Source organism: Pleurodeles waltl, chromosome 2_1, assembly GCF_031143425.1.
Source record: "Pleurodeles waltl isolate 20211129_DDA chromosome 2_1, aPleWal1.hap1.20221129, whole genome shotgun sequence".
In the NCBI taxonomy this organism is placed as follows: Eukaryota; Metazoa; Chordata; class Amphibia; order Caudata; family Salamandridae; genus Pleurodeles; species Pleurodeles waltl.
This window is the reverse complement of record NC_090438.1, coordinates 195,667,708-195,679,007: the sequence shown is the minus strand read 5'-3', so window position 1 is coordinate 195,679,007 and position 11,300 is coordinate 195,667,708. Positions and strand designations below refer to the sequence as shown.

Here is an 11,300-nt window from a genome sequence, read left to right as displayed (position 1 = left end):
GGCCAACTGACTTCTCCTTAAATAGAGTGGTGGAACGGGTTGAGGCCTGCTTTATCTTCTCGGATTTCCAGAGTAGGAATGGGTCGGGCACTCAACTTCAAGCAGGGATGTGTCTTGTGTGGCTTCTTTCGATGTTCAGTGATACTTTACAGTACCAATCACCTTCGTGTGCATGAGTGCACATTCCTCACGTCTTGGAGTTGTTTCCCAAGCCCAAACACCAGAGGCACAACTCATATGGGCCCCATCACTGGCACTACTTTATTACAAACAAATGTTTACACTGTGGTTTCTGTTGTGCACATTGTTTAATTGCACACTGGAATTTATTTTTGGAAAACTTGTCAAACTAACAAAAAAAGGGAACAGAGCTCAGGATCTGCGTTCTAAGTCACAGAAGCAAGGAACTGATGTTGGCGCACCGGGGTGACACCATTATGCAGCTCTATGGCCTGTCACTTCCGAGGCAGACTGGAGTCAACACGGAGCCACACAGCAACAACAGGCAGCGCTGGGAGCTCTGCTATGAAAACTTCCAGATCCAGTCTGATGCCTGGCGGAGTACTCTAAATGTGAGGAATCTGCAGACAGCAGTATCATTCAGAATGAACTAACGTGCAAAGCATATTTTACAGCACCCTGTTTAGGTTGTAAAAGCAAACAGCTCTGGTGGAAAACAGGATAGCTGGCTTGAAACTTCTCCTCTCGCCAATTAACACACATTCATCCCTACAGAGATTCAACTTGTGTGCTTCTTGTGGCTGCACTGATTTCTTTCCGACTTTTTTGCTGTGCTTCACCAAGAGTAGTCAACATGTTGCATCCATCTCAACAATAAAAAACAGCATCTCAAGTAGGCCATGGTTGGTGACAGTCCAGATGTGCTGCACAGATTGTTCTTCAGACACTGCAGATTTCAGAGTTGCCTACTGAATTTACGGTTCTCCAAAGATTTGACTTTTTACTACTTTTCAGCCGATTTTATACACCTTGAAACTATCAACATGAATTCTATAGCCAATTAATTTTGAGTCAGAGAAAATTAGAAATGTTAGAAAGGAGGAATAATTGCAAGCAGTATGCACCTGCGCACACCTGGGAGAATAGCCATGCAAAGTGGGCCCGTGGACAGGAGTGGTAGGGTGAAGATACCCTGGCGCCAGGACACAGGAAGGCTTCTGTTAGATGTGTGTATGAGGACAATTGTGTAGAGAGACTGATCTCAGAACTGATGTTGCTTAAGGAAAAATGGACACTGCATATTTTAATTAGCTTGTATTCTGAACATTCATAACAAAAATACATTGAATGAGTAGTTTAAAATAATTTATTGTTTTGCGGGTTTGAATAATTGAATCATTTTATTGCCATCATTTCTGGATATTTTACCTCATTTTTCAGCGTAAATGTGATAATATCGACACAGATTTTCTCATATGCCTTTGTGAATTTGGATGTCCTCTGGTCATTGGGGCACTCTGAAGCTACAAACTAATTTGGACGGCAACCAAAGTTCTAAAAAGTTCCAAACAGCAGTTTTTATTCGAAGAGCCAGTCACTTTTTTATAATATTTTATTTACATTTGATATTTATACTATTAATACAAATCAAAGTATATTTACAGCATTTCGATCACACTGTTTACCAGGTAATAGGAAAATAGGATTTATTCAAATTCTTCTGTAGAGTTTTCTTCAATACCCTAAAATACAGTACAATAAGGCTAGTAAATTCCTAAATGAGATTCAAAATATTGTGCTCACATATTTAATAAGAGGATCGTAAAAGGAAAGATATAGTCGCATAGATTAAAAATAAAGTGCATTCTTTAAAACGGTCTTTAACATTAAACGTGAGGTTCTGAGTTTTACATTAAGGCAATCAGCGTTTGTTTTGTTAAAAGAGTCAGATAGAAAATCTCATGTCTTGAAAATAATGCAAAGATTGGTTGGGGTATAGCAAATTAAATGTATATATTAAAAACTTAATGTATACAGATTACAATGTCCAGGATTACACATAATACCCCTCTCTTCCCAAAATACCATTCATATAGGGGTAATACTCTTGGAATAGCTTTTAATCAGCATACCTTACTTTTTCTATCAACTGCAATCACATTTCATTTCCAACATAACCTCCATTAACCTACATGTTGATAAGATTCTGGGTCGAAAATGCTAGCCTACGTCAATGAAGGACTTCACATTGCACATTTCATTGATTATCAACCACAATGTTTTTATGGGTAAATACTGTCCCCAAATTAAGGCATTATCAAACTGTAGACTGAATGGTGACGACACTCTTCAGGCCTCTTCAAGATAAATTCATCCATCTCAATGCCCGAGCAAGTGGTTGAGTCAACACCAGTACATTGATACTTTCATATTCCTACACATCTCGTGCAACAGAAAGATGAGGACTGAGCTACATGATGTATTGGGTATATGCACAAAAATGTCAGTCCTAAAGTGAGGCCGGATCATCCTAAAAATCTATAATTTTCAGAACTGTAGTAAATGTGTAATGCCAATCTACCCTTAATTAAAAATGTGCCTGCTGATGATCTAAGAACAAACAGTTTCATTTGACTGCGTATCCGTTTTTAAGGCAGGTCTATAAATATCTATTACATAAGTAATTCCTTTGATGTGGAGATGTGGTTTTTGGTATTTAAAAATACACCTAAGGTTGGTCAGGTAAATCAAAGCTACAAAAACGAAACTGTAATGTTGATAAAAAATGCTACCTATTAAGGCATCCTTCAATTGAGTTCAAAACTGCAAACTGTTAGCTGTGTATCTGCTGATCCATAAGGGTATACTGTGCTTTTCAGAAAAATAAAACCTATGATAACATAATTAACTGGATGTGAGGCATCAAGGTGATCGGTTTAAGCAATACAAATTCACATTTTCTAATTTAACATTCATTTGAGCTCTCTAGCTTTTTCAGCATGATGTTTTAATTTAGCCGATAAGGTCATTGGTGAACTAGAACTTAAATGATCAGAGCAACATTTTCATAATGCACATGTTTTTCTGTCAGCTTGTTGGGTGACAGTAGAGAAAGTGCATTATAATTTGCAGCATGCTGTCCCAATACATCTATAATTTTCCTTTGGATCAACTCTTGAGTCTTTGCACCCAGATGATTTTCTATCAGGGGCTCAATGTTCCCCTGCATTGATATCCATACTAGAATTTGCTAGCAGTTATCAAATAGTCCCTGGAGATGCATGGGTCCAGCATGCTACAAGAAACACCATCTCTATTCCAGTAAGTTGTTCAGAAGCATTGTTACTAGACTATAGACTGCGCAGAGATTAGTCACAACAGGAGATGCATGCCTGAGTCTCTACATGGTTCACATACTGGTAGCAGCAACGGTGATTGGAAAACTCTGAAATTCCTATGAGTATTGCATACAATGGACTGCCACATAACTTGTGATCTGCCAGTCAATGCTTACATAATTTAAAAGAATATGGGATAATATTAGATCAAACACTTTATCCGTCATAGAAGAATTATTCTGATATTTCAGCTGTTCAACGGAATTGTTTTTTTTAAAAGTAAATACAAAGTTTGACCGGTTCACAGTTCTCATAAGGTGCAAACTTTGTATCACTTGTCAAAAGCTCATGACTTGAGTTCACGCCTCTGGGATTCCTCGTCCTCAAAACTTGGGTTATCCATGTGAGGCAGCACGTCCACTTCCAAAACGTTGGGTTCATGCTTCACAAGTTGCTCATTGTCACCGCCTGGGAGGAAAAAAAAAAGTGAAGCATAAGTACACACACATTTTGACATATTTTGTGCTGTACCCAGACGTACGTCAAAATGCACTGAAAGGGTTGGACATGATTAGCCAAATGTTAGTTCATACCTAACAAGCCTCTGATATGGGGAGACTTGAACATACAAGTACATGAACCTATTATGCAAATTGGGATTTGAGATTCTTTTCAGACAAGGTAACACAATTGTGAATGCTGAGTGATCTAAAACAGAGGTTCTTAGTCTGTGGTCCAAGGGCCCTTCGGAGTTTCACTGAAATTGAATTCACTGTGGGAACAATAGGACAACATGATCCAGAATCTATCCAGTGTGCCAGCTACCCTGCTGTACCACCTGCCAACAGCGGGGGAAAGGGCATTATACTCGGCGTTTTGTGGTAACCTAAGCAAGCTTCAGAGTGCTAACAGTAGTGGCAAGCAAGGATGACTAAATCCAACTACACCTACGTGGCAGTGTACCAAGCTTACCCTAAGCAGATCATTCAACACATGTAATCAAATATTAACTTCAAACCACTAACAGTGAGACGAACGCTGCATGTTAACGATTGTCTTTTTGATCGTTGCCAAGTAGTTTACGAGATTCAAAATACAAATTACACTCGCTTCTCTAGTTCAGCATTAATACACTTGCCAAGGAATCTTGGCTTCTCTACTACCAGTGCCTGGGTAGGATCCCAGGCTCACAGCGGAACAGAAACATTTCCATTTATTTCCTGAATGCGGTGCAGTTGTTTCTGGTCTCGGCAGCAGCTGAACAGTATTCTAGAGGAATGGATCACCTGTAGCTAGCAACATATATTCTAACTTTTATTCACACGCTGGACTGCCTACACTCCGACAACCACTGTGCAAGTGTTGACTATGCCAACTCTTCGCACGCAAGCCTGCACGCCTACTCCATTGTACGGCTTCAGTGAGTTTACAACAGGAATGCCATGGCCCTATGCAGACTGACCACGAGAACACGAGAACACATTTTCCTAGAGGTAGTATGACAACATTTGCTACCAGTGGTATTGAGAGCTAGGATTACAGTCCCAAAACTTTTGTTTGGGTCTGGATTTTGACAGTACAGATGTCAAACAGGCCTATTACCATCAACATATAAAGATTGGGCTTTGGGTCCTCATCTTTAACCATCAGTCTTTTTCAGCCATTAGACTGAAACAGCCTAGCTAAGTATTCATCTCTTAAACTAATACCTTTGGCTGTTTGGGTGCAGTCTTCTGTCTTCACTCGAGTCTCCCATAGAGCTGCAGAAGGGGCTACTTTACAACTCTGGTTGCTTCTGCTAGTGCCCTCCCATATCTTTTTCTAATGTGCTAATGATGCATGCATTAGCACATTAAGCCCAGACCTACTGGGTTTGCCAATGCTTGTTCTTTACAACTTTTGCAGCGATCACAGTGATGTTTTCTCTGCAGTAAAATGGAACATTCAGGTTGTTATGCGACATCCTGGTAGATTTAAAAATATTCTGTAAACCCTGAAGAAAGTTTTTGTAGTGTGCATGTAGTCTAAAACTTCAATGAAATGATTCAACACTCAGAACTAAGTATGTGCAGATGGTGGAGCACGCCACAAGACTTACAGTAGGATATCCAACTTTCTGTACACTTGCTGGAAGATAACACGATTTTTAAATGAAACCTTGCTAAGATGAGGAACCTTCGCTTCTTTAATTGTCTGCCATCAACTTCCTCAACTTTGATCACATAGGTGCCTGGGGATGTACAAAGTCAGCTCAGCAGATTTCAGCTCCTTTTTTTTTTTTTTTTTTTTTTAACTATGGAGGTCAGTTCTATTTTTTTGTGCTACGGCTTTCTCACTCATTTTAAACTGTGATGTACAGCCTTCTAGTGAAAAACAAGAGGTTAAGGTAATGAGAGAGAGTGGGGACTTTCAGCTGGTTCTGTTGTCTTTGTCCTGGTAGAGTCACGTGACCGACTCCTCCTTGTACTTTCTCCTGATCCATTCGTTTAGGACAAAGATGAATGTGAGAATAGGGAGATTCCATTTGGATGCCCGGTGAGACCTTACTAGTACACCCTCTGCCCATCCATGTTTTTCTTAAACATTTTATTATTGCGTCCCTGTCCCCATCATAAAGCACTTTCTGTAGCGGGCGAGATACACTAGTTTACCTTCCTACCATATTGATTTGAGCTCACAGCATTTACTTTCCACAACCCCTTGAAGGATGCAACCTCTGAAAAGTCTCTCCTTGACCCTTCGCACCATAGCCATCACCCCTCAAAGGCACGGTGATCCTGAGGGATCATGCATAAAATCAGAGGACTAACTGTTGAAGAGTATCCTTTGACATGTCTTAGACCATCACTTAGACGTAAATTTGAAGTCTTTCTTCAAGGCGTTTGACACAGTCACGGGCCCAGTTCTGTGACGCCATCGCCGACCTCGCAAGCACCCATGCACTCGCCTCCACGGACTACATCTCCTCAGGGACCTCAACTTTCACCTCGAGAACAACAACGACCACAACTCCACCACGCTGATCAGCAACCTCATGAACCTCGGACTCAGACAACTCGTCACGTCACCAACCCACACCACGCCATCTTCTCCACCAGCGACCACGTAACCTTCAAAGACACCACCGAACTGTACTGGACCGACCATCACTGCATCCACTTCACCTACAACAAAAACACCGCACACCACCACAGCCGCCAACTCCCCCGCCGCAACTGGGGAAAAGTCACCGAAGAACAACTTCTCAGCACCCTCTCCCAGAACCCACCGAACGAGCCCACCGACCCAGACACCGCGGCCTGCAACTTCAGACAATAGATCATCGACTGCGCCAACATCCTCACCCCACTGAAGAAACCCCCCAGCAACCTCGCCAGCAAGAAAGCCTCCTGGTTCACCGACGAACTCCTGGCCTCCAAACGTGCCTGCAGGAAACTGGAAAAGAAATGGCTCCAAGATCGCACACCGGACAACCACGTAACCCTCAAAGACGCCACCCGCCGACACCACCACCTCATCAGGACCACCAAGAGGTCCTCCTTCAAAATCCGCCTAGACAACAACGCACACGACAGCAAAGAGCTCTTCCGCATCGTAAAGGAACTGTCCGCCCCCAGCGCCAACGACATCCCGCCCTCTCAGGAACTTTGCGATTCCCTCGCCGCTTTTTTTCCCACAGCAAGATCGCCGACATCCACAGCAGGTTCAACACCCCCACCACGCCCACCACCGTCACCACCCCGAACCCAAGCATCGCCAACCCCATCACCGCCTGGTCCAACGTTGACGACGACGCAACACGCAAAATCATGAACACCATCCACTCCGGATCACCGAATGACCCCTGCCCCCACCACATCTTCAACAAAGCCGACTCTATCATCGTGCCCCAACTCCACAAGATCATCAATGCCTCCTTCGAAACAGGCACCTTCCCGTAAAGCTGGAAGCACGCAGACATCAACGCCCTCCTCAAGAAACCCAAAGCCGATCCCAAGGACCTCAAGAACTTCCGCCCCATCTCCCTCCTCCCATACCCAGCAAAAGTCGCAGAAAAGATCGTCAACCTTCAACTGACACGCCACATCGAAGACAACAACGTCCTCGACCCCTCACAAACCGGATTTAGACGCAACCACAGCACCGAGACCGCCCTCATCGCCGCCACAGATGACATCAGACGCCAACTCGACCACGGCGAGACCTCCGCCCTCATCCTCCTAGACCTCTCAGCGGCCTTCGACACGGTCTGCCACGCACCCTACTATCACGCCTCCAAGAAGCCGGCATCCAGGAAAAAGCCCTAGCCTGGACCTCATCCTTCCTCTCCGGCAGAACACAGACCGTCCGCCTTCCACCCTTACGCTCAGAAGCCAACATCATCATCTGCGGCGTCCCCCAGGGCTCCTCCCTAAGCCCAACGCTGTTCAACATTTACATGGCCCCCCTCGCACAAGTGGCCCGCCGTCACGACCTCAACATCATCACCTACGCCGATGACACCCAGCTCATCCTCTCCCTCACCAACGACCCCGCCACCGCCAAAGCCAACCTCCACAAAGGAATGAAAGTAGTCGCCGACTGGATGAGAAATAGCCGCCTGAAACTCAACACCGACAAGACAGAAATCCTCATCCAAGGGACATCCCCCTCCGCCTGGGACGACTCGTGGTGGCCCACCACCCTTGGAACGGCTCCGACGCCCACCGACCACGCCCACAACTTGGGATTCATCCTCGACTCCGCACTCTCCATGGACAGACAAGTCAGCGCCGTCACCTCCTCCTGCTACAACACCCTCCGCACCCTCCGCAGGATCTACAAGTGGATCCCGACCGACACCAGGAAGACAGTGACCCATGCCCTCGTCATCAGTAGATTGGACTACGGCAACGCACTCTATGCAGGAATCCCAGCAAAACACCTTCAACGACTCCAACGCATCCAAAACACCTCAGCCCGACTCATCACCAACGCACCCCGCCACAGCCACATCACCCCTCACCTCAAAGAGCTCCACTGGCTTCCCGTCGACAAAAGGGTCACCTTCAAGCTCCTCACCCACGCACACAAAGCACTCCACAACGCCGGCCCCACCTACCTCAACGACAGACTTAACTTCTACACACCAACTCGCCAACTGCGATCCACGAGCCTCGCCCTCGCCACCGTCCCCCGCATCCAACGAACCACCTCCAGTGGCAGATCCTTCTCCTACCTCGCCGCCAAGACCTGGAACACACTCCCTACCTATCTCCGACAGACTCAAGACCTACTCGCCTTGAGAAGACTCCTCAAGACCTGGCTCTTCGAGCAGAAGCAGTCTCCTCCCCCCCCCCCTCAGCGCCTTGGAACCCTAATGGGTAAGTAGCGCGCTCTATAAATGTCTGTGATTGATTGATTGATTGACAGTTATCCAAATTATTGGTCAGCATTTCTAAGCTGGTGATTAAACTCATTTAAAGGGACGTGGGCTCGATTAACAAAGGTAAAGTCGGCCATACACTTAGCTATACGACTGAATTTACCCTTCTTATGCCGACCAGGAATACAGAAAGAGATCCCCGACATGCATAATAGTTTTTACAAGGGCGGACATCTCTGCCTCATGGGAAACGAAATCCGCACTCTGGAATCGTACTCAATGGGTGAAAAAAGAGCATTCTACAGCGCTGTTTGCCTTAAAGGTTTGGGAGCGCCCACAAACGTACATTTGTGAAGATTCCCCATAACTCTTCTTTTTGCCCCTTGGGCTAAAAAAAACTTCCCTTGAGGGCGGAAGGGGGTGGATCATGCCCAAATTTGCTAGCAGTGCAGTGGAAGGGTTTTCTCCCAGCAGAAAAAGTTTTTTGTGAAACTTTTTGGGAGGTTTGGATGGCTCGATGACCCCTCCAGGCCTCCCAAAATGAGCTCAAATAAAACTCTTCTTCACGCTGAGCTGAAAGAAATCTCAGAGACGCCAAGAACAGTTAAACATATTACAAAACACACTGTTGAGGTCTACGCACCAAAATGAATCCATGAAAATGACCCAGGACAGGTGGCTGAGTGAAGCTCGTCGCCAAATATGAAGTCCAATAAAGGTGCCACACCATTGTGAAGGTTGAGCTTATCTTCGTCAATAAGTCAGTATCAGCAGAGAACCCATTCACGCCAACATACATGAGCAACTGACCTAGAATCCCTTCTCATCACATTAGTAACCACCGTGCATTCTAGATCTTTACCTCTTAGCTTGGTTGCAGAACACCACAGTTTTCATCTCAGCGAAAAAAGCATATTTGCCCTGGAAACTACTTTGCCCCTGTGCAGTTTCCTGCTATGGATAACTGCATAGGGTGAAGAGGAGGTTTCTCAGACGTACACCTGTAAACATGTTCCTGAAGCAGCTTTCCACGCGTACCTCTGGGAATGTTTGCGAACATAAAAAAATGGAGAAGTCTGGTCAGGAGAAGTGTAAATCTCCCCCGTTACTTTTCAGTTTTTTTTTTCTACTAGGGCCTTCTACGTTTTCTGGATCATGATGGTGGCAAATGAGTAGCATTTTGCTCGTAGTTGGCACAACATACTATTAATTGTATGCCACGGCTTATGCAACTTCAGCTTTTGTGCACCAAAAGCAAAGATCAGACAGTGTTGAAAATTTTTATAATTCTATAACAAAATGCAATGGGGGGCGTGGCTTCGGGCGTCAAGATGGCGGTCGCACTCTGAGAGTGCTCTGGACCCCTCCGTCATCCGCCCGAAGTTATCGCGATTTAGCGACCGAATGGTGGCGTGCCAACCGTCCACGCGGTCTCTCCGTCCCGCTGGGATCCTGCTGTGGTGAAGCCGAACCACGTACACGCGGCGCAGTCCGAATGGCAAAATGGCCGTCGGAGCCGGGCCGCCTCGACGAAGCTGACACTGAGCTGCCTGCCCCTTGGTGCGGCTGCCTTGGACCAGAGGCGCCGTGAATGATTGGGGGGGAGCCGGCGCCGAGCTCCGGGGCGCGAGCCCTTGTGGATTGAGGGGGCGGCGCTGCCCCGGCCTGAGAGCGGGGCTCCTGGTGGCCCGGGCCACCTCGCGCCCCTGCCTGAAGAAGGCGCTGGCTGCGGGAGCCGCAGCGATCGAGCCGCTCCGAAGAGAGGACCCCCTTGGATTGGCCCGGGCGGTGAAGGGGCTGCGGGAAGAGCGTCCCCCGCAGCGGGGGCCCCCCCCGGACCCCTGATCGAAGTGAGCGGTACACCGAGGGTCCGCGGCGAGCCGGGGGGGGGGGGGGGGTGACGGCTGTGCCGGGGCTCAGGCACTGCGCCGGGGAAACGACGCACTTTAAAAGGAAAGGCAGGGGAAGAGGCTCAATAAAAGGAAGAGGGGAGCCCGGTGTCTCGGACTGCCTCCGGGTCCCAGGCCAAGTGGGGCCTACTGCAGAGTGCCATAGCGGTTTGAAGCGAACCGACTGGACGGGGATAAAGTCCCCTGGGCCCCTATCGAGTCACGCGGCCGGAGCGCAGTCAACACATACCCACCAACATCAGCCGTGGAGACCGGCAACTGGGGCCGGGGTGGACCCGCGCGGGGGCGTCACGCCCTGAGGGTTTGGGGACCTAAATCCCGCGCTGGAGTGTCCCCGGAGCCGGAGGGTGTCCCTGAACTCGTGCCTTTCGGCGATCCTGAGCTTGGGTCACCCGACGAAGTCCCGGGTGGGCCCAGGTGACTCTCCGGGGGCTTCCCCCACCGCGTTTGACGATTTGGCCCTCCCAAGGGGAGGAGCGGACCTGTGACCACTACGCTCCAAATATAGAACTGAGATCACGCTAACTTGCTTACCACGCCTGGAGCACCTCAAGAAACAATACAACTGACCCTCGCCCCCCACGCCAAGATGGGGAAGGACAAGGCAAACAAACAACCCCCGGCCTCCCAGCAAAAGATCGACCAGTTCACGGCTGGTGGAGGTCCGGCGCCGGACGGAGTGAATGCCATCCTCCAGGCAATCCAATCATCGCAAGCGGCCGTGGA

General features: G+C 47.4%; 1 protein-coding gene across 2 annotated transcripts in view; it reads right to left on the bottom strand.

Annotated features, from left to right (window-relative positions):
• Positions 1–1,650: 1,650 nt before the first annotated feature.
• The window catches only part of RNF128 (ring finger protein 128), a 418,051-nt gene continuing 408,401 nt past the window's right edge, over positions 1,651–11,300 (bottom strand). For both annotated transcript variants that reach the window (XM_069212394.1, XM_069212395.1), the window contains exon 7: positions 1,651–3,767. In XM_069212394.1, coding sequence (XP_069068495.1) covers positions 3,646–3,767 — 122 coding nt within the window. In that variant the 3' untranslated portion in view covers positions 1,651–3,645. The remainder of the gene's footprint in view (positions 3,768–11,300) is intronic.